This window comes from Strigops habroptila, chromosome 7 (assembly GCF_004027225.2).
Source record: "Strigops habroptila isolate Jane chromosome 7, bStrHab1.2.pri, whole genome shotgun sequence".
NCBI classification, from domain to species: Eukaryota; Metazoa; Chordata; class Aves; order Psittaciformes; family Psittacidae; genus Strigops; species Strigops habroptila.
This window is the reverse complement of record NC_044283.2, coordinates 13,674,793-13,697,988: the sequence shown is the minus strand read 5'-3', so window position 1 is coordinate 13,697,988 and position 23,196 is coordinate 13,674,793. Positions and strand designations below refer to the sequence as shown.

The window sequence follows — 23,196 nt, the reverse complement described above, 5'->3', positions numbered from 1 at the left end:
ATCTTAAAATAAGGGTTTACTTGATGGGCTACTTCTTACTACTTAATCATACTCATTTAACCAATGTGAGCAAAGCATTCACATTTCTGAGTATTTTAATTTTACTCAAGATAGATGTCAGTCACTAAGAAGAAAGTTAGGCTTTTCAGCTTAGAGAAGCTGAAGTTAAATGTAAGAAACATTTTTAACGATAAGAGCAACCACGAGAAACTGCTATGATACTGTGAGGCAAACAAGAGGACAGCACAAAAATTTGTATGAGTTTTTCATATAAAAACTTTGTGAATAGCAGAGAAGAAAAAAGCACAAACTGGGAAACCTTTTTATATGTCAGCACAGCTGAAAAAAAATGACATGATGTTCAGTAAAAAATAAAGTGTTCCCTACAGACTAAGAGTATTTACAAGGCTGCATGAAACATTCCAGCATGCAGACCCTCAAAGCCAATGATACTGCATAAAGAACATCAAGGTTAAAATAATTCAATATTTACATCTTAGCTAAGTAAGAGCTAAAACAGCATCAGCATATGCTGCACTTTCAAAAAGGAAGTAAAAGAACCTTAAGTTCACATGAGGAAACACTGATATGCTTCACAATATAACATCAAAACAAGTAATCATAGCCTAAAACCTAGGAAATTTTTCACATCACAATTGTTTGAAAGAGCTTCCTGTGGGAACAGCCGTAACAGCCACATAAATTTAACAGAAGTTGTGAAAAATGCACAAGTATATAGTAGAAGGAATCTTTATCAAAAGAAATACAACCTAACAGCTCATTTCTCCAATTCCCGTCTGTATTATGATGAACTATTATGTGGCACTTCTGGCTGTTACATTACCTGTATGTAAAGCCTTCCTCTAAGCCTCCCTCAATCATATCAATAGGAAATTATCAGACCGTATCAGGCAAGGGAAAAAATAAAATCATCAGTCTTATTTACAACTAGAAAGCTAAACTCTGAACTTTATACTCTAAATCAAATTATTCTATCTATTGTACAATGACAGGTATGTAACTGAAGAAGAGAAAAAGCTGCTTCAAAAGCCAGAAGTTTCTAAAAAGACAGTAACTGCTTGTAAGCCAGAGTAAGAACCCTGAAGTCCTCAGGAGAGAAAAGCTTCTGGTTTCCTCCTCTTACCCCAGTCCATTAAGGAGAACAAGAGCCAAACGAGAGACTCTCCCAAACCCAAGGCTCACACTGATACAGGAAAGCTTGGTGTGGAATGCAAATGGGAAAGAAGAGACTCAGTGAACTGAGCTTTGCAAGGCCATACCAGACACCTGAAAATACAGCCGTCCATTCCTGGCTCCTGGCTAACTCACCTGTTCACTGTAATAGACTACCTCTCCCTGAAACATATTACTCAATTCCAAAAGCATTGTGTCAATCTCTACAAAGCCTCAAATTCATAGGAAACCACAACTTAATGTAGTGGGAAGCTTTTCGATGGTACGTGTCCACAGAAAAGAAAATACATGATGTGTAAATAGGGAGAGAATACAGAAACAAACCAAAAAGCCTAAGAGAACACAAGAACAGGAAAGGGTTGGCTGAAACAAAAGGGAACAGTGTCTGCACTGAGACCTACCACCACCGTATACAGCTACATCAAGCCTGAGGTTTCAGCAAGTATTCAACTCCAAGAAGAAAGGCCTGTAAACTAAGGAGTTATTTTGATGACTGCTCAGGAAAGCAACACACAGTGTGTGAAACACACACTGACACATCCTGTATCTAATGACAGATTCGTGTTCACAAGCACTTTGCAGTGACAGCACACTTCAGTTATCCAGCATCTAAGTACACTGAGATAAAAATCATGTGAACTACCAGTGGAGGAGAGAGATTGTGCTTATTCTGTAAATACTGATGAATCAGAAGAGCTTCAGAAGACAAAGATATATTAAAACACTATTTTCCAAAATTAATTTGAATTCTGATTTTACTTGAAACAATCAGTTAGAAAGAATAAAACAGGCACTGCTTCCCTCCCCATCCCATCATTTTCTTCAGATGTATTTTACAGGCAACATCAGTTTTTAACTGCTTGTGGTACATGAACATTTCAAAGATGTTTGAATGTTTCAAAGATGTTTGAAAGAAGCCTTACTTTTCACCACCCTCTGCTAATCTACATATAGGCATTGCTGTAACATGTGTAGGGTAAGAAGGAACCGTCAAGCAACTAAAACACCACCATGTCAACAAGCAAACACGGACAACTGTCTATGAGTTTAGAGATTAACCCATAAGGAGTTGCTAAGAAGCTTTGTGTTAAGATTCAGTGCCCATTAAGCAGTTTCATTGTGTCTCACCAACTTCTTACCAGTGAGGAAATCAATGTTACCTCCCTGTCTTTTGCTGTAAGAACTAAATTGCTCAGGTTGGGATGCAGTAGCTAAATGCTACTGCCTTGCTGGGGGGAAATAACAAAACAACTGGATAGAAAACACTTATGCTTCAGCAGATGTGCATACGTAAAAATAGGAATATCTCTTGTAATATGGATACTGGTTTGTACACAAATTTCACTCTGTGAACAGCCTCTTGAATCATTTGGGTTACAAGCATCTGATTTATAGATGTCATAGCTACCATACCACTGCTCCACAGCCCTGCTCTGCGTTACTGCAGATGAGTCAGTATTACTGAAATATATTTCATCAGTATTCTGCCCATGCACTGGCATGATGTACTTAGGAAGATAGGAAGGTAAACATGAAGTGCCTCCCCAAAGGGGAGCTATCTCACTAGCAACTTTAGGATAAACATTTTAAGGCTATGAAATCAGAATGAAAATGTGAAAGCTTAATACTGGGAAGAGAATTTACCATAAGGAGACTGGTCAAGATTACATGGCAGATGTCAAGCAGGTATCTGACTGTATGAATAGATGGAACAGGAGTTGGTAAAGCTTGCTGTGACACAGAGGTAGAAAAATATGTGCAACACTGAAAAGTGAAGGAAAGGGAGAACTGAAGATGGAAGAGAGCACAAAAACGGCAGCATAGGGTATGGTCTGAGGTAAAGAATGAACAAATGCAAAACATTGTAAAACACATCCTGGCTAAAGCAATAATGATGTTTTCAGTGCAAAAATGCGATAGATACCAGAGACACAAGAGCTAGTGCACGCTTGGAAGAGTGGGACCCTTATTTAGGGTAATCAAACAAACAAACAGACAAAAATTAATAGAGGGAAGAAACACGCCCCACAACCCTTAATTAAAAATCCTAAGATGTAAAATACTCTGCTTGAAAGTGTTGGAAATAGCCTAAACAAAACACTGTATGCTATATATATATGTTAGCAAAGAGAGGGTTAACATGGCCTCATGTTTTTAATAGCCTGGTTTACTCCTTGGCTCATCAGCATTTGAATCAGGGCATCCTAAAATTATAATTTCCCCCCCAGAAACACGCAACAATTTCAAATGCCTGCAGCTCTAATGTTACACCCATGGAAGACACGCTTTTGGCTGCACTGTATAGCTGTATAACTGCAGAGCAGCCGTGCAGATACTGAACACCATGATTCTTTTTCATCCCAAACGTTCCTCAGTCCCCTTCGTAACGGTTCAAATGCTGTTCCTGCAATAAGCAACTCAAGTGTCTGTCTGACACAATTACAGCATCAATGAGCATGGAAGAGACTGACCAAAATGACTAGTAATAGAAAAACAGAGAAGGAAAACAAAACCTGTTGCCTAAATAGAAAGTTTTACTAATGTAACTTTGTTTAGTTATATTTAGTTGTACTGTATCAAGTTAGCTGAACTGTGACTTTTTATGAAGTTTAAGTAACCAACATGATTTTTCTTTTATTTAAACTGTTTGAGGAATCTGCATTTCAGAAATTAAAAAAGCATAGTTTTAATGACTGCAGGCATCTTTTTACTGCTTAATTAGTAGGCCTTTATTAATACTAATTAATGATATGGAGTCCAGAAAAGGAAAAAGACCAAAAAGCAAGAGCTGGACAAGTGAGGAAAAAAACAAAGGAAAAATTAACTCTATAGATTGGAGCTTCACAAGGACTGCCCTTTTTCTTTTTATTCTTTGTCTTATAAGACAAATTAGGCAACAGCAAAAAGACTAAGCCTGTCCTGTGCTGCAGAAAGAAAGTAAAACAACTGACTGGATATTTGTGGGCAACCAATTTATCCTCCTTGCAGTTCAAGTTTTCTTACCATTTAAATAAACAATTCTGTAATATGTGCTAGCAGAAAATCAGAAACCAAATACAGTAACAAAGGAATCAAATGGAGCACAAAAGAAGAAAATACCAACAATAAGAAATCAGTGACACTAAAATTTCAGGAAGGAGATTTCAACAGAGAGCTATGATGAAATGCGACACACAGAGCCAGACTCCTTAAGAGCCACTAGTTTTTGCCAAAGCCAAGTCCAGGGATGATAATATAGTTAATGTTCCCTTCAGATTTAAACATTAGCCAACAAGGAAAATTAAATGCATTTACTTGAACGGAGACAGTTAAAAGATCCGTACCGTCTGCCTGGTTCAAAGCGTGTGCTCCAAGGCAGAGATCATATGTATAGTCATAAGAGCTGACTTAAGTAATCCAGTTTGAAAACAGTCCACACAAAAACACCCACTGAAACACAAAGGACAAATACTTTCACTTTTAAAAAATCCCTTTTCATTAAACTGAAAACACCTTTTTCTTTTTTTTTTTAATAATACTGTTTTCCTCTTACATTACAAACGTAAAGTGTATGTAATGCACACAGCAGAGAATCTGCTGTGTAGTGTTAGTTGAATGTGACTAACTGAAACTGGGTAGTTTCTTGTGACAGTCACAAAACGAAGTCCTTTTGCTAATGAGCAAAGAGGTGGAACCGTACGAACCAACTCCAACTTGGGACAAAGAGAGAGTTGATAAGGTCATGAAAAATCATGAAAAAAACAGTCGTTTTTCCATTCTTACTGTAATGCAATTTTTGGCTATTAACACTAGGCATTGCTCTCCAAACGATTACTGCCAGCAGCCTTTGCATTTGGGTGAGAGAAGTGTCACTACACCTTAGGATGAAAACTATGTAGATCAAAGTAAACACAGTATGAAATCTAGACGTCTCATTTTGGGCAACCCGCAGGCTAAAGGCACTGCCTTAGTAGTTTACTCTCAGAGCATACTAATTTTAGCTGTTGGTCTAAAACGCTTTCATTTCTGAAGCTCTGTGCAACATGGAAGCCCTGTAAAATGAACTAAAGCACAGGTAACAGATCCAGCATCCTGGATGTAGTAGCCTTTTCCTATGAAGCTATAATACAATTTCATTACATAAATTAAAATTTCAGAAGTGTGTATCAACCATCTTTCCTTATTTTCAATTACAAAGCTGATGGTACATGGAACTGCAGCATTAATGTTACCAGAATTTCCAGATGAACTGTTTGTTTCTTGTGGCCATTATGGTAACAAGGAGGAAGAAAAAAATGCTGGGGGACTTACTGGAAGTACTCAGTGTTTTTAGACTGTGTATGGTCCTATCTTCTATGATAAATCTAATAATACAAATATGATTGTACAACAGATTATGACACTGGCCATTAGCTCCTGATGTGGAGTTAAGACAGGGAAGAAACAAGAAATTCTCAGTGATTTTATAAATAGGATTTTGATGAAGGGCCGAAATTGAAGACTGGATTTCCTGACTTCTGAGTGCCTGGCAGTCCTTTTTTGAAAGAAAAAAAACCCAAACTGATGTTATATACCAAAAACTACCATGTTTTCTCATCATATACTATTACAAAGTCTTCTTTAAAATTATGATTATGAATATAATTTGATATGTTTCCATATTACCTTTTCAGAACACTACCAGTCATCCAGAAAACATCCATAAAACTACAATAAATACAGAAGACAAACACTGGAGAACTTTTAGCATGCCTATAAAATATAGAGACAAAATACATTCAGAATAATCAATGGGCCTCTCAGCTTTACAGTTAATGCAACATTTCATTAGATCAGTTTTTTCTCAAGTGTTACAAGGAAAACCAACTAAACATCAAAAGATTCCTGCTTGTCACATCAAATTTACTACTCATCAAAACAGTCTGCCTTATTCGCCAAATATGTGTTGACTTGGAAGTCGTCATGAACCACATTCTTAACTAATTACAGCAACTGCTACAAAATACTGATTACTATTAAGAATCAGTGAGTTCAGCTAAACACAGCAATTATCATAACCTTCACTTGCCAAGAGACGCCATTCCACCAAAGGCACACCACACAATTAAAAGTTAAAGACATAGTGTTTATTCTGTCCTTAATCGTTGTTCCTCCATTGCTACCCAACAGATAGGAAATATATTACTGTAACAACAGAAGTCTTGCAAACTGCAGTTGGTTTCTGCAAACTACACATCTTAATTGCAAAGAATGCTTTCCAAGTGAAGGTTGCACATGAACTGTCGTGTAAGGAATAAGAACATCATGTGGGCAACATTGTTAGGTCAGTGAACGCAGCACAAGATACTTCTCAGCAAGATGTATATTATGTGGTTTGTTTCATTTGTGGGATAATATCAAAAAATGCCTGGGTTTCAACTTCGTGGTCAAAGGGATAACCTATGCTTGCTGCTACAATTTGTAGCTGTGTATGTATTCTTTCACACTGTCTCCATGGCTGAATGGAGAGTCTATTTGCACTAACTGAAATAATAAAACAGTAGAAAAATGTATTTTCAGCATAGTTTCTAATCTGGGTCAACTACTGGCAATACTGCAGTCAGGCAGGTTTAGGGTTCATTTTTCTAAAGGAGCAAAAAAATATCAAAGGGGTTTTTTTAATCTCAACATTAAATATACAGATATGAGGATGGAGAATAAATGACAATTTTGGTCAGATGCTTTCATAATTTCGTTGTTGCAATATTAAAGACTCAAAAGAGCTGGTTAACCCACTTCTGTTACATTTTAAATTATTTATCCAATAAACTCTTAGGACTTGGTGTCATTTTATTAACTTCACTAGGATAAAAATGTAACCATAGACACTGCATCAAGAAGTAAAAACTTTCATGATCTAGCAGCTAGGTAGCAAAATAAATCCTTTAAAAACTATCAAACAAAGTTAAAAAAATTAGATATAAATTCACGTTTTAGACTGTGGTCAATTGAGGTCTAGACAAAACCCTATGTTTGTTCACTGCCCAGTCTCCAGTCTGCTCCAAGTTTGAAAAGGTAATTGAACTCAGTCTATAATTACTGGATTAGATACAGATGGGCTCTGTACATTTCAGGAGAGGAAAGAACTGTTTTGATTCATTTTATGATTGCCTGTAAGGTCAAACTTTTCAAAATGTACTTTCATCTGTTAAATGGTTTCTCAAAGTCCCAGGGGGACATCTTCAATAACTGATGTTTTAAGCAATTTGGGTCTATCAGATCCAGTCTTTGAATGTAATATGCTGTCCATTTTCTAGAATTATAACTGTGCATGTAGGTTAATTGCTACAACTCAGACATATTTTCAAAACTACACTTTGGTGAAAAATTCCAAGCTTTACCCAACAATTGCTATGCATAAATATTTGTAGAGTTATTTTGGTTTAGGGGACAGAATATTAGAAATGTCCTTACTCATAATTCCTTCCCGTTTGTCAGAAGTTTCTGAGAACGCTGTCTTAGGATCCAACTCAAAGTATGAACGGTCCCAACAAAATCAGTTCATTCCTTACAACCAAAAAAATAAGAGGAATGTACCTTAATAAAAAAATCCTAAAAAGCACTTGAGAAGATTTCTCTTTCAGTCTCTTTTATCTGAGCCTTCATCCCCACTCTCATTCAGAAGATAAAATGTGGAACAAACAATGAGCATTAAACTTTCACACTACTAAGAACTTTTTGCAAACTCTTTTCTTCAGTTAAATCAACCAGAACGCTTCAGCCTGTTACAACTAGGATTTTATCTTGCATCTTTAAATATCTTGCTTAGTTAAAAGCTCAAATGCTCCACAAAGGATATCTAGCTCTGCTCTCAATTAGGAACTCTCAGAGCTACTGTAATAGCAATTTAAAGCAGAAAAACAGTCATGCAATCAGAAGGCAATATAATAGTTTGGTTCACAGACTTAAAATAGGTAGGAAACGTAATTCCAAACAACTCACTATTCATGAGCTTTGTTTTATTTGCGTTACAACAAATCTTGCTTATAAAATTCCAATAGCAAACTTTTTTTGTTACAACATACATTTGTGTTTAATTAACAACAATATCTCACTGGTAACAGCCTCAGTCAAACAGTTATCTTTGTAGGATCAGACACATATAGAGTTGTTCTGCCAGAGATTTCGTATTTAAGCACCAGTAATAAGGATAATAGAAAATTCCCTGCCCATGGCAGGGGGATTTGGAACTAGATGATCTTTAAAGTCCCTTCCAACCCAAACTGTTCTATGATTCTATGAAATCTGTTAACATAATCTCCCTAATTCCAAGTGTGCTAAAGAAAAAGGCTTAAAAGCATAGCAAGCCATCTCATGTAATTGCCATGATTAAAAATTTACTCATATTATTTCAAAGTCTTCCACGTAAGGGACAAAACCTGAAGTCAGAACCAACCATTACAAAGCCCAACAGGAAGATACATGATAATAAGAGTTATTTGTATGCCTGCTCTGACAGAAAATCACACTCTGCCATCATCAGGCTGTGCAGAATTCCCACAACTACTTACAAGTCTCACTGGAAGAAGCAACTTCTACTATATTTGAAGAATTGGTTGATACAAATCGGTTTGTTCAAAACAGTTCAATCCATAAAATGCCTGCAAACAAACTTCTGTAATAGTAGCTCTTTTGTAAACATAAAAGCACCAGTAACAACCACATATTAAAAAAAAAAAAAAAAGTCTTTGGTGTAAACTTCTGATTCTTATTAGAGTCAAAGCCAAGCCACGCAAACTTACTCACAAGATAAAATCCACATAATATTTGCATTATTTTCCTTCCTACATCCCTAATGGATGCTTTTAAATGTACTCCTTTAGAACCGGAATAATATTGAGATTAGAATTTACATAGGGTGCATATGTTTAATTAAATAAAGTAAGACTCGATCTTTATTTAAGAGCTATATAGAAAAGGCTTCTTTTCATTCATTGCAAGCAAAACAAAGTTTCCTACAAAAGATGTACATGCCTTATTTTCCCTACAAAATAAAATTACATGAAGCATTTCAAGTGTATTGTGTGAACCCACAAACCACTCCTGAAACTACTGTAATTTTTCAGACAATAAATTGTGAAGAAATGGTAATGTAATAGCCAGACCACAGCACCACGCATTCTGTATGCCATAACACAGAAGGAAATCAATACAAGAAGTTATCCCAGGTCACATTTTAGACCAACTAATTCACTCTTTGATATTTTTCCCTTTTTTCTTCTCCTCCACATTTTAATTATCTCTAAGAAGTATTTTCCTGTACTTGCTGTAGGCTTCTTTACATGGTATTCAAACCCATAAGAAACAGTATCTGAGCTCTCAAGTATTTCCCATCTATTCTTTAATGGGTTCCACAGCAAGCTAAATTTTCAGGAAGTGGAAATAACATCATTAAGAGAAATAAAGTGTATTCTTACAGTAAACTAGTCTCACATTAGGGTGTATCACTGTGTCTTTACGCAACTGAAAAACAAAGAAAGGAGATACCTACTTATATACATGAAACTGAGTCAGTGTGCAGACTGCAGCAAAGTAGCATTATTTAATCAATGAATACATCACATTGGTTAATGATTCCTTCAGTCTTTAAAAACAATATTTACCTGTCTTTGTGCATCCATTCATCCTCTGAAATTTGTAAGGAAGGAATCAGAAAAAAAACCCCAAACATTAAAAAGTTGTTGCTTGCTTTGTAGTAACTCACTCCTGTGGTAGAAAATGAGATTAAGCACCCTGTGAAGTCTAATATGGCTATTTCATTTTAGAAATGCTTTAACACGTTGTTTCCTGTAAGTTCATTTATTATTAAAAATGAAGACAGAACATTCATACATTCACACAGCCTAAGGTCAGGCTGATCAGAGTCATAGGTCACCCGAGCAGTAGTCTGGGATTTGGAAAACCAGTATCCAATTCTTTGCCTTGGTACAAAGCCGCATCCCATATGTAAAAAGGAATTCCTGAGACATCCCTACACATTAACTCCTGCAGTATTTGTTGAGTATATGCACTTGATTTAAGAGATTTCAAGTGATGCAGAATCTACCAAATCAAGGATCAGCTGAATACCACCACAAATAATATGGACTTTTCTCAGCACTGTATCTTATTTTTGCTTTTTCATAAGATCCATGAACAAATTGGAGACTTTTTTTTTTGTGATCATGTCCCCTAACAAAACAGGATGAAAAAATTTCTCACCACAAAGTAGGTTTTTGAGATGTCAGCTCATTTTCACAGCTCTTTTCTGTAAAACCAAAACAACACAACCTCTCCCTCCACCACCACCACGTTTCTGGAAAAGGTTGATGTCAGAACTGGACACAACCTTTTGTCATTTTAGTAGTGCTATATACTCTTCCTTTAACTGATAATCCCATCTATGTTCCATTCAACTTACATCTGTTTAAAACTGAAGTTTCTTTATTTTAGTAGTGACTCCTGTCGGTATTTATTAGGAGCCGAAGAGGCCAAATTACGCCCTACCATATCCATGACTACAGTCAATAAATGCCCTACTTACACATGCAGAGGTAATATCGTGCCCAAGAATCTTTGCATATATGTAACAATTTTTCTATATCGTTGAAGGAGCCATGGCTTAATTTAAGCCAACATAAAGGAACACTTTCCTATCACGGCAGAAACTACAGTACGCATCACACTGTCCAGATGAATTGACCCAGAGAAAATAATCCATAACAAAGACAACTGAAGAAAGGAGAATTTTAAATTAATCAAAAATTTGTAGCTGTCACTTGAAAATGGGTATGCAACAAGGTTCTGAAAGAAGAATATCCCATGAACACACACATCTGTTTAATATTACAAGCCAACTGTCAACATCCTAAGTGAAGTTTTAATTTAGTATTTTTTCTTTCTTGATGTTTTACCTTTAGTCAATGCCTCATGAGAGTATCAGCTTTCTATAAGAAACTGTTAAATATAAAGAAATGTTATTGTAGCATGTTTATAAAATCATAGTTCGAGAACTTTTTATTTTTCTAAAGCCTGACCACAACTTAATTATCTGCAGGACATTCCAAGCTCACAATTGCAAGCTCCAGTTCCCAAGAAATTTTAAACAATATCTACTGTACAGGACATACGGTATTGCAAATACCATAACATGGCAGTGTTTCCAAAAGTCAGCATTAGAGCCTTTAGACATGGTTTTTATTTTCAAGAAATATTTGTCTCCTTACTAATCATTAAATGGTTTTCATCACCATTACATGTTTGTCTTTCACATGTCAGTTTGCTATCACCATTTATTTTTAATACAAGTGAACTAGTTATAAAGAAGACAGATATAATGTATAACATGTCTTATGTTACACATAAAGTGTCATAAGAGTAAGCAGTAGGTTCCTCTGCAGCTCACAAAATGTTTTGCTTCTTTTCCAGGAAAAAGCAAGAAAAAAAAACCTCAAACCAACTGCTAAACTGGAGATAAGGTAGGGGGAGAAAATGAGAGCATTAGTTCAGCCAAAAACTCTCAAAGGAAAGATGGAATTTCTTTAAGAAAGAGAAATTGTTTAAGAAAGAGAAATCACAAAAAGCCTGGGAATTCAAAATTGTTTCTACAAGAACATTGTTGTCCTGCAAGAACATCCAAACCACCTGAAAACAGGCAAGAAAACAAACAATCCATGATGCAATTACGTCTGTGTTTTACACATCAATCTGAAAACCAGATTTCTAGAACAAGAAAACAAGATTTCTAGAACAACTCAGAACTCCAAAAGTACATTTTCTTCCCCAGAATACCAATACTCTGCAGAACACTTTGGTTTCAATACATTGCTGACCAACTCCCCTGTCTTCCTGTCCCTTTAACTAACTTCTCCTTCTCCGAAGACTGTCTGAGGACTCTGGCTGCTTTGCACTCCCTGGCAGCTGCTGCCGTAGAGCCGGGGTGAGGAGTCCCACCACACTTACAGTGAACTGCTCTGGTGAGGGGTCCCACCACACTCATGGTGAGCTGCTCTGGTGAGCGGTCCCACCACACTCATGGTGGGCTGCCGTATAACCCAGTGCTCCATTCTTAACTCCTGTTTTACCCGCCAGGCCTCAGGTGTGTATTTCATTCCAGAAACCCCCACAAGTCCTGCAGCAAGATTATTTCTGGTCTTCTAAGTGCAGTGATATTTTACTTTCACCTGGACTAAACATTTGAGGACTTACTTTTTTTCTCCCCATTAAAAAGAACCCCAAAACATTGAATGACCACGTAATAATTCTATTTAGACTATTACTCCATATTAGACCTCTAATAAATTTATGAGGCAATCCAAGACCCTTTCAACCACAGAACAATGTAATGTTCAAGATAATCTTCACAGAACCTCTACCAACATTTACTAGAAACCCATTTCATACTTGCTATCCAACTGAGAGGTGGAGAGGTGGGAAACACCAGTCTGTTGCATCTTGTACTACGGAAATGAAATATTCAATTTAGAATAGTAAGATTAAATCCACATTCAAAACCATTTAGAAATCAACCAAAAAAGGAAATATCCAGTGGGAAACATCAAGCAATCTATTAATAGTGGGAAAGCAAAGATTGAAAGGAAGCTGGATTACATTTAACTGTATCTGGTTTTTGTTTTGTTTGGTTTCCAAATGCTGGACAATACCTACGGAAATGGAATAGATTGAAATTTGAGCAGATGTAGTACATCCGCTTCTCTATTACTCTCACCACCCTCCATCAAAAGGGAAGGCAAAGTCAGAATGAAAGGGTAAAAAGGGACAACAAAAACCTCAGGGCTGGTACCTGATCACTACAAAATGTCGTTTTGGGGCAGACAGAAAGCTTTGACGCACCACCCTGAAGTCAGGAAACCGACATTTTCAAGCAAGTACCCATCATTTAAAATTCTAGGCAATTAGATCACACTGTAATATTTTCAACACTAAAGCACATTTTCTCAGAATTGCTGGAAACAATTCATAGCTCCAATTTTCACCCTTTAATTGCTGTCACTGCTGAAGCTATCGTACCAGGTTTTAATATTTGCCAGTCTGACAAATATTTTCAAGCACAGTGGTCTGACGTTTCAAAGACACAGCATATAATTACCTGATCTTTCACAGAAAAATCACATCCTTTTGTCCATGGCAAAGCACAGAAAACTTTAATCCACTCATTACCAAAAATCACAAGGAATCAGTTCACCGTTACAGCAATAACTAATCCTGATGACCAAAACCAGCCCCAATTAGGAAAAACACGTCAGTCCCACTTGTTGAAAGCAATGATTTGTAACCGATTTTTGTGAGAAGCTGCAACATCTTTATGCTTTGAAGTAGCTGTTCTCTGAGATTTAGAGTTAAAACTCTTTTTGCTGATCACATGTGTGAAGCCTAGCATCCTAAATTACGTATCTCCCCATCTTATTAATATTCAATACACTTCAGATTTCAAAGCCATTGAGATGTGATGACTCCGAAATTCTGCCTGCTAATTGCCACAGAGAAGAAAACCCCTTAGCGCGAGTCTAGATCTAGCAGAAGCTAACAGAAGTAGCACATCTCAAATGTCCAAGAATATCCCTTCTCTACCTAACTTCACAAGCAGGATACACCATGCACACAGAAGCAAGAACTGCAGGATGCCAGGAAGAGCCATGGCTAAGTTCTACTCTGGGCTACTATTCACCAAACTTATCCTATTTTCAAAAGAGGAGGAGATAAAACAGAACCTAAAGAACTGGTTACTAACTTCCAGATAAATTAGTTTTATTTTCGCCTCACTGGTAATGCCTGGGAAAGTAAATCCCAGCAGTTAAACCTCTAACAAATCACACTAATATTGTTTTAAGTCTGCTTATTTTTAAGTTCATTTCTGTCCCAAACAGGAGATTTTAATAAATACAAATACAAAGCCCAAAGCTTGTAGCGATGGCAGTGTATCAAAGTACTCAAAATAATGAGCTGTTCTTGCTCCCAGATCTTTGATATAGAACTCAGAGAAACAGTAAAAAGCATAAATTCATCCATTAAATTCACTACCCTGTAAGTTGCATTCTCGCACTTCCATTTCCCTTCCTTTCTCTCCTATTTAGACGTATCCTATCATAACCTCCATACAACTTCCTGCTGTTCTTTTTCTTTACCCATACTTCTACCTCTCATGTCAGACTGTCTCTTCTCCAACCTACATCATTCTGTTTTCTTCCAGCTAAGCCTACTCACTTTCTGTTGTCTCTTCTATTGAATCTCTCCAGCCTTTCAGATGCCACAGTCCCTAGCCCACCTTTCTCCATCTTCAGATGTCATGCTAATGTAACCTGTGTTTGAAGCTACAGATGATAAACCTCAGCTTTCTTCCACTTCCACATGCACTACAAACGTCCATAGATTTTATCCTTATTTGTGGCAAGATGACAAATCAAGAACTCACAGGAGGTGTCAGTTTAATGGACAGCCATAGCCAGAAGAGTTTGCAGTGACCAGCTACACAATGTAACAATTCCTCTAACAATGAAGTCAGGAAAGAACCTCCCACAACCAAGCTGGAGGTAAGGACAAAGGCAACATCCTCAAAATGGGAACTGGAGCCTCAGATACTTTTGGACTCCTCAGCACCACATGAGGTCCAGTTAGTCAAAACAAAACTAACAGGCGACTAAGGAAAGCTGTCTCCCAAGCCAACTTTCAATCCTGATGTTCAGTTACAGTCAGAAAATAATTCCCATGGAGTTAAGAATGTACTTAAAAACAAACAAACAAAGCAGTGGGGGACAACGACAGACATTTGCACTGACATTTCCCAAAATGTAACTCTTCCCCCAAGGCCAATCTATACCCTCACCACTGTTACTGATGGGAGTTTTGCCAAAACCAGAAGCATCACAAGGGGAACATTAGTGAACTGGCATTTAATCCTGTTGCATTAAACAAGGTCAGCATAGCATTCGTCTCCAAAAATCTTAAAAACATCTTTCTTCTGCTATTTCCTTTCTGGCTTTTCACATGTTTCTTCTCTACCAATTAAAATTATCAAGTTCTTTCCCTTCATCTCTCAGGCTAAATTTCTTCTCTAACAAGGATGAAGGAAATGAGAAGTAAAAACAATAAATGTTCGTAACAAAAAACTAACACGTAGCATAATTTGCAGAGGGGAAGAGATAAATCAGAAATCTTAGAAAGCATTACACTGTAACTCCCCACTTGAAAAAGTGTCATTTAGAATTGTATTTTCTGCCTAGAAAATGGGGAGGGAAACCCATATGCATGTAAAAGAGTACAAAATGCAGCACCAGCGGTGAACTTTGAGGAAAAAAGTGACTTTATAACTGTACATGGGAGAAGTCAGAATTAATTCTAATGACCTCAGCTGTGGGCCCAATTTATTAGAACTTACCTCTCATTAAAAGTTAAGAAGTGAACTGAAATATCACTTGCTGTCCAAAATTTGGCATAGTCATTAATTTCTAATAAAGACTATAACTGGCTATACCATAAGCAGTATATATTTCCTTGCATCCAAATACTCTCTCATGGGACTTATTCTTATGTAATCATTAAAGTCAAAACGATGGTATAAACTAACCTTATTAATTCAGGTTAGATTTTTTTAGTTTGAGTATAAAACCAAAAACATTAAAGCACGCCATTTTAACCATTTTTGGCCATTTCCCTCATAGCACTGGTTAGTATCAGCTATTCAACTACAACAGAAGTAGCTCACTACATGACCACGCAGTCTTCGATGCACTGCCTGTGTTCTGCTTTGGACTTTAACTCTCAGATATGGAAGTTTAGAGGATTAAGCCCCCGCCTCCCCACTGCCTTCAGGTCTATTCTACACCTGGCAAATACATGTCCCACCCTATGAAAGTTGACATAGCAAGATGGTCTTTTCATTAATTTGGATATTTCTCTGTTTTTTAAACAGCTTAGATATAATTGGATACATTCTGGAGACACCAACTTGAACTTGACCCGTAGCCAGCAGCATAATAATTATTGTCATATTCCAATAAAACATTTAATACTTGGCATTTTTATTTTCATTTACCTTTCACTTTTAAAACAGGGATAATGTTACTCCCTTCACCAGCAGATTGGTACCTGCCTATCACTGAAGGTACTACATATCCAAAAGTAGGCAGTGGAAAAGCCCATGAACCTCCCAATCTGCAAGCCAACTCTTTTTTCTTATGATACTAAAATTGTATTACGCAAGAAGAATCCTTTGTCTGAAATTCAGACCTAATCATCTACTACTCTTTTTCAAACTGTTTTTGATCTGTAAGCCCCTAGAAACTTTCCAGTGAGCATGCAGACTTGTCCTTCTCTATTAGTGCCACGTACTAGCTACAGATTATTTACTGTAACCAGACTCACTGCACAATTTTGTCTGAATTGTATTCTTGGTACCTCTTCAAACAATCCTGAATAGTCTGAAAGGGATCAGAAAGGATGTATGGTTAAAAACACTTCTAATTGTGCTATGCCAATAATTATGTCATGCTATTCAAGGTGGTCCTATGTGGTCAATTTAGGGGACCAGCTACTAGTTTGGGCATTTCTCATGCTTTTGTAGGCTTTATTAATGCAGTGACAAAGATTAAGTCACTGTAAACACCATATACGAACACCCCAGCCTTTTCTTCTCCTACAAGAATGCTCTAAATACCAAATTGCACAAAGAAGTGCAGGAAGACGCCATGTTTGGGACCAAGGACAAAACATCAGCTCTTCATCTCTTCCAATAACAATGCTACTTTGAATTATCCCATGGGCTCCATTCAAACAATGAGACATGCTGTACTTACACAGGTAGCATGAAAGGCTGTTTTACTCAGACGATGCAAAATAAAAAATAAAAATTAAAACCAAAGCAATATACCACAAAAAGCAGGTGGCCTTGAAATCAGAAGGGTTCTCAAAATTTATATGCAATGTCATTGTTTTGGCTTTCACAAGAACCAGTTTTGGAGACAAGTTTTATGCGGGGATTTTTCCTACTCCTTACATATTTGTACAGAGCAGCTGAACATATTTTTTATGTGAATATTGGCCTATCATACCAATTTTTTTGAAGAATCAGTTAATCATCCTACAGAATCCATACACAGAAGTTATATGAATAACAGATGTTGTAGCCTCATGAATCTGGCATCCTTATGCGTTCAACAGCTTCAAACACAGACATTTGATCATTCTGAAATTTTGCATTTAAAGACTTAGAAACATTTAACCTTTCAAATTTTCCTTTCTCAAGGATATGTTTTCAGATTCGTCTGGTATTGCTTTTGAAGGATTCATGCTCCAACACTTCATTTTTTAGCTTTCTGCAAAACCTTAAAAGAAGAGAATCTCCCTAGCAAAACACGAAATTTCATTCATGGCTGCAATCAACCCCACCATGAAATTCTGCTTGACCATTAATGTATATTTATTTCTGTAATAGGCTGTATCAGCCCTGATTCCATTTCACCAACACATACTGAAGCCAGCAGTGATAAAAAGTTCTCACTCCTTCAATATGCTCAAGTAACTAAGAAAAAAGCGTATTTGGCAGATGATATTCCCAATAGCTCACACTTGCCTTAAAAAAGTAACAGGAAAAGCTTTGATAGTCAGATTTCCTAAGACTGTCCTAAGACAGAAGTTCAAGTGCCAAACACCTTCCAAACACCTTCCTTTTAAAATACCCAAACCTGCAGGTTTAAGACCATGGTAAAGCCATGAATGAGTGCCACATAAACTGGGCCTATGCTATATCTGAACTGCTCATGTTTGTCCCTGAGCACTTACTTCAAGGCTGGAGCAGGGGAATGCCCAAAGGAGACTGTGACCCCATGGGAAGCCTGTGCTGGAGCAGGCTCCTGGCAGGACCTGTGGCCCCATGGAGAAAGGAGCCCCCACTGAAGCAGGTTTGCTGCAGGACTGGTGACCCTGTGGGGGACCCACACTGGAGCCGTCTGTTCTGGAAGGACTGAACCCCACGAAGGGATCCACACTGGAGCAGTTCATGAAGAACTGCAGCCTGTGGGAAGGACTCATGTTGGAGAAGTTCATGAAGGACCGCCTCCTGTGGGAGGGACCCCGCGCTGGAGCAGGGGAAGAGTGTGAGGAGTCCTCCCCTGAGGAGGAAGGTGCAGCAGAGACAACATGTGATGAACTGACCACAACCCCCATTCCCTGTCCCCCTGTGTCACTGGGGGGAGGAGGGAGAGAAATCAGGAATGAAGGTGAGCCCAGGAAGAAGGGAGGGGTGGGGGGCAGGTGTTTTACAATTTAGTTTGTATTTCTCATTATCCTACTCTGATTAGATTGGTAATAAATCAAATTGACCTTTTCCCTAAGTCAATGCTGTTTTGCCCGTGACAGTAACTGGTGAGTGATCTCTCCCTGTCCTTATCTCAACCCATGAGCCTTTTGTTATATTTTCTCTCCCCTGTTCGGCTGAAGAGAGCAGCGATAGAGCAGCTTTGGTGGGCACCTGGTGTCAAGCCAGGGTCAACCCACCATAACTACATAAGTTTGTAGAAGTATACACTACATTTCAAATAGCTGTGATACTGTAAAAGTCTAATAGAAAAAATGCTGGTTTTGTTTTAATTGACCAAAAAGCACTCCCATATATATATAATGAATTCTAACAGTCTTTTTTAAGTTGCAAGCAATGAAAAGTCTGTCACTGTTATTGCAGCTTTCTTGTCGGGAATCCCTCAACTACCATTTCTTATCTGGTCCCAGTCAATATGTAACTGGTGAGTAGGTGGTGAGATGCCAGAAACATTCACCGTACATGTAGCACCAGTCATCTTTCATCACGTATCAGACAACCCAACAGTTGTACAATGCAGCTGACAGACCAAAACAACCCAAATCAAATAAACAGTGATGGGTCAATGCCGGGGCAAAGAAAATCCTTTCAGAAGTTCATGGGCATAACATTTGTCTTTGATTTAGAAGAGCATCCATAGGCAAGCAGGTCAGTTTTGTCACAGTTTAACAGTATGATCAGCACCAGCAGCCTCTGCAACTAACATCACAATGATTTTACTTAACCTCATAACATCCTTGTGTTACCAAGGTAGTCTCAAATACAAACGCCTTCATCAGCTCCCCAGAGGCTGCAGTAACACAGTATATATACCTGAGCACAAAACAGTCAGCTTTGAAAAGAAATTCAAGTTAATAAAGAAACATGAAGTACTTTTTGTGACTAATGCAAAATACCAAGAGCACACAAAATGTATCCTCCCATTTTTGGTTTCCCACACACTACTGATTCAAGTCAAAGCTCTGATATTCCCCATTCTCTGTGCCTACTCTAATCCACCTAAAAAATCATGTTAAGTTTGAGAATGTAGAAGAGGACTTTATAACTCTGTCTCCCAGGTGCAATGAAACTTTACCATAAATACAGAAGCCCACTGTGCAGACACAGAGCTTTCTTACGGAAGAAAAATGAAATTCAACAGAAAATAAGGAACTATTACAACTTTGCCAGCTTCTCCTCCAAATGCTGAGCACCTTCAATCCTCCTTCTTAAACACCGCTTAAAAGCCTGTCTACAAAAAAGACCGAAAAAGAAAAAAGTAAAGATTTCCACAGTCCTCAGATCCTACAGCAACACTCATAGTCCTTTGGGGGGTGGGGGAAGGAGAAAGAAAATGTATGATAGAGTTACACCACTTAATACAGTTCAGCCAAGTGCTCAAACACATTAATGTGATACAAAACCACCATGGGATGGGTGAGGAAGAACTCTAATCCCACAGCTGTGTGGCTGCCCCAGGCCGGGCTGAGCACCCACCCAGCACCACATTCCAGCTGTGCTGCGGCCAGCTTTGGACCAGAGCTGGATGCTGCTCCCACAGCACAGGACTACAGCTGTGCAGTGAGAAAATGATGAACGTGAGGCTAGGCTTCAGTATGAACAGAATTAAAGGAAGAAAACCAAAACTGGGAGGAAGCAAAAGCAAGGCAGCATTGGTGATAGGAAGGTAAGAGAGAGAAAAGACTCGGAAGGAGGAAGAAGTAGGTGTCAGCCTAGTCTGAAGCTATAAATTATTTGGAATACAGACACTGAAACTGAGAAGGAAGAACTAAATGCCCCAGCCTGGGCAGTGTTTAAGTCCAGGCTGGATGAGGCTTTGAGCAACCTGGTCTACTGGGAGGTGCCCCTGCCCATGGCAGGGGGGTTGGAACTAGGTGAGCTTTAATGTCCCTTCCAACTCAAACCATTCTGTGATTGCGTGAAGTGGAGACAATACTGGAGGCAACTGGGCAGAAGGTGAAACACTTCGGAGGGAATGAACAGAAGTCTGTTGCTGTTCGAGTATCTAGAATGGAACCTAAAAACCTCAGATTTCCTCTGGATACTGCAAATAACTATGAAACACTTTGACAAAGCATCCAAACACTGTCTAGTGCTAAACCCTTATAGGGCAACAACCTGCGCTCAGCACCAGCCCAAATGCTGGAGTTCTGAATGGCAGATTTAAAAATTGCAGCTGTGTTGATGATGCAGATAAACGTCAACATGATGCACTCTTGATATTTAATCATTTTTAGAATTCTAGGAATTTACAAACACGTGTTAAAAATTAAAAAGACTGCCCTGGGGTAAGACAGAAGGAGCCCGTTCTCTCTAACACTGCAGAACGCGGAATATCTGCATCAGGAGATGCAGTGGGGAAAAAAACGTAGATCTCACAGGAAAAGATCTTGACTGTAGTTTGGCGGACTGGTCTGATCAGTGCAGATAGATCCCTACCACTCACAGTGGACAAATCACTTATTAACCATAAAAAAGTTGATTTATATTCATTTAACAGGTACCTGACTTGACACCCTCTGCTTAGGCCTCAAAGCAATCGCTGAGCTACTGAACATCAAACATCAAGTGTTACAATGTACGTTAGTTTTTAAGTACTTTCTCAGAACTGGAAAAAGTACAATGAGCACAGAAATGCGACATTAGTATCTGTGCTTGAAAACTAAATTATTCGTAAGTTAGAAAATGACAGAACAAGCTTACTTGTGTGTTTTTTGGTTAGTCCTAAACTTGTATTTGCGTTCCATAAGCCTGTTTCCTCAGCGAGAATACTGAGCAGTCCTTTTCTCTGAGTTTTTCAAAATATAGCCCAGTACCTTTTTATACATGTGTTATTCAAACCCTGCTTTAGTATCAGATTTTTTTCTCTGCCTTTTACTCAGTATGAAGGAAAATAACCTGCAACAAATTCGCTTCACAGCTTCACAGCATGACTGTGGACTGAGGACTATTACCAATGCTGGTCAGCCTTCAGCTCTGTAATTCCTTAACTTCTCAGTGCTTGTCTTTTCAAATCTTAAAATGTCCTAGTTACCTTTGTACATGTAATTTGTATAGAACTGTCACTTCACAGCCATACGGCGCGACAGGGAACAACAACAAAACTGAAGACAGCACATCTGGTGCAACATTACAAGCGCTTGTGCTCACATTTGCTACGGGAGCGTTCTCTTACGTGGCAACTGGCATGAGGAAGTGGTAGTGTCAATGCACACACGGCCGCGGCCCACACCAGGAGCGATAGCCCGCCTGGAAGGGGCCGCGGCCGGCAGAGCCCCCCGGGACTGCCCCACTGGGGGAACGCGGGCAGCGGGCGGGCTCGGATCCTTCCCCCGCCCGGCCCGGCTCTCATGCTGCGCTCCCGCCCTCCCGGCCCACATCCGTGTGGGAAAGAGCCGCCCCGGGGTTGTCTGCGGGCGACTCCGGGGACCGCTCGCTCGCCCCGGTCCTCGGGGAGGGCCGGACGTGGCGGCCCGCTCCGCGGCGGGCTGAGGGGGGCGGGCTGTCCGCGGCGGGCCTGGCTGCCGCTCGCCCTCCCCGCTGGGCCCGGCTGCCCGCCGCCGCACTCACCACTTCCCGGGCCCGGCCGGTGAAGTCGCTCTTGGAGCGGCCGGCGCTCCGCTTGAGCAGCTCGTCCCTGGCGTTGTCACCCGCCGCCGCCACCCCCAGCGCCTTGTTGCGGGTCTTCACCGTCTTCACGCTGGCCTTGAAGAGTAGAGTGATGTCCACCGCCATGGCGGCCCGCCCCTCAGCCGGCGCCGGTGCCGCCGCGCAACCTTCCCCGCGCAACGCGGCCCTGCGCGGCGCGTTCCGCCCGGCCGCGGGGCAGGGCCGGGCCCGGCCAGGCCGGGCCCCAGGCTGCCTGCCCTGCGCGCCCGGCCCCGCTCACTGCCGCGGGACCACGCTCCCCCGCTGGGCCGCGGCGGGGTGCGCGGTACCGGGTACGGGCGGCTGAGGGCGGGCGCGCTTGGGTTAGGGAGAAGCGTGTGCCTCCCGCCCGCACAGCCCAGCGGGGACCGGCGCCGAGGCGGGATGACCGGGGCAGGGTTGTCCCCGGCTGCCCCCGGTCTAACAGCCGCCCTGCGGAATGAAAGCTGTGCGCCACAGAACTTTGGCGTCTGGACCAGGCCGCTGTGGCGCCGGGGCAGGTGTCGCCAGGTGGTGCTGTTAGACCCAGTCTCTCCAAAGATCCTAGCTTGGCAACTGAAAGTCATGGCAAGAGGGGCTAATTAGGGCTGATTAGTGCATGTCAGCAGATCTGCACCGGGGTCTGGGACTGGCTCTGGTGTGAGATTTCCAAGCAAATGGCCACACGTGTGTGTGCCCTGGTTGTGTACCTGTGAGCTGTACAGGTGGAGCAACCTTGTCACCCCCAGAACATGTCGTGATGATTTCTTCTCCACCAGGAATCCGGCCTCCGAGGTCCTCGATCTGCTGCCATCCAGCACTGTGGCAGTATCACACCGGTACCTGGAAGATGTATCACACAGTTACAGTGCAGACCTGAGATGTGGCTGATCCTGACGAAAGCTTTGTGAAACAACCTTTGTTGTTGAGGCAACTTTATTACCATGTTCTGTACAGTAGACCAGCTGTGTGACACTGCATGTCAGAGAGAGGAAAATACGTGACCAAATAACTAGTGGTGATCTTACATTTTAGTATCTTGACAG

The 23,196-nt window shown here is 39.9% G+C and overlaps 1 protein-coding gene across 2 annotated transcripts in view; it reads right to left on the bottom strand.

The window, feature by feature from the left end:
* Positions 1 to 22,669, bottom strand: part of STX18 (syntaxin 18) — a 63,815-nt gene extending 41,146 nt beyond the window's left edge. The window contains exon 1 of one of the 2 annotated variants that reach the window (XM_030492934.1): positions 22,094 to 22,669. In XM_030492934.1, the coding sequence (XP_030348794.1) occupies positions 22,094 to 22,258 (165 nt within the window). In that variant the 5' untranslated portion in view covers positions 22,259 to 22,669. The remainder of the gene's footprint in view (positions 1 to 22,093) is intronic. The other variant, XM_030492935.1, reaches the window with a different exon arrangement.
* Positions 22,670 to 23,196: the final 527 nt, after the last annotated feature.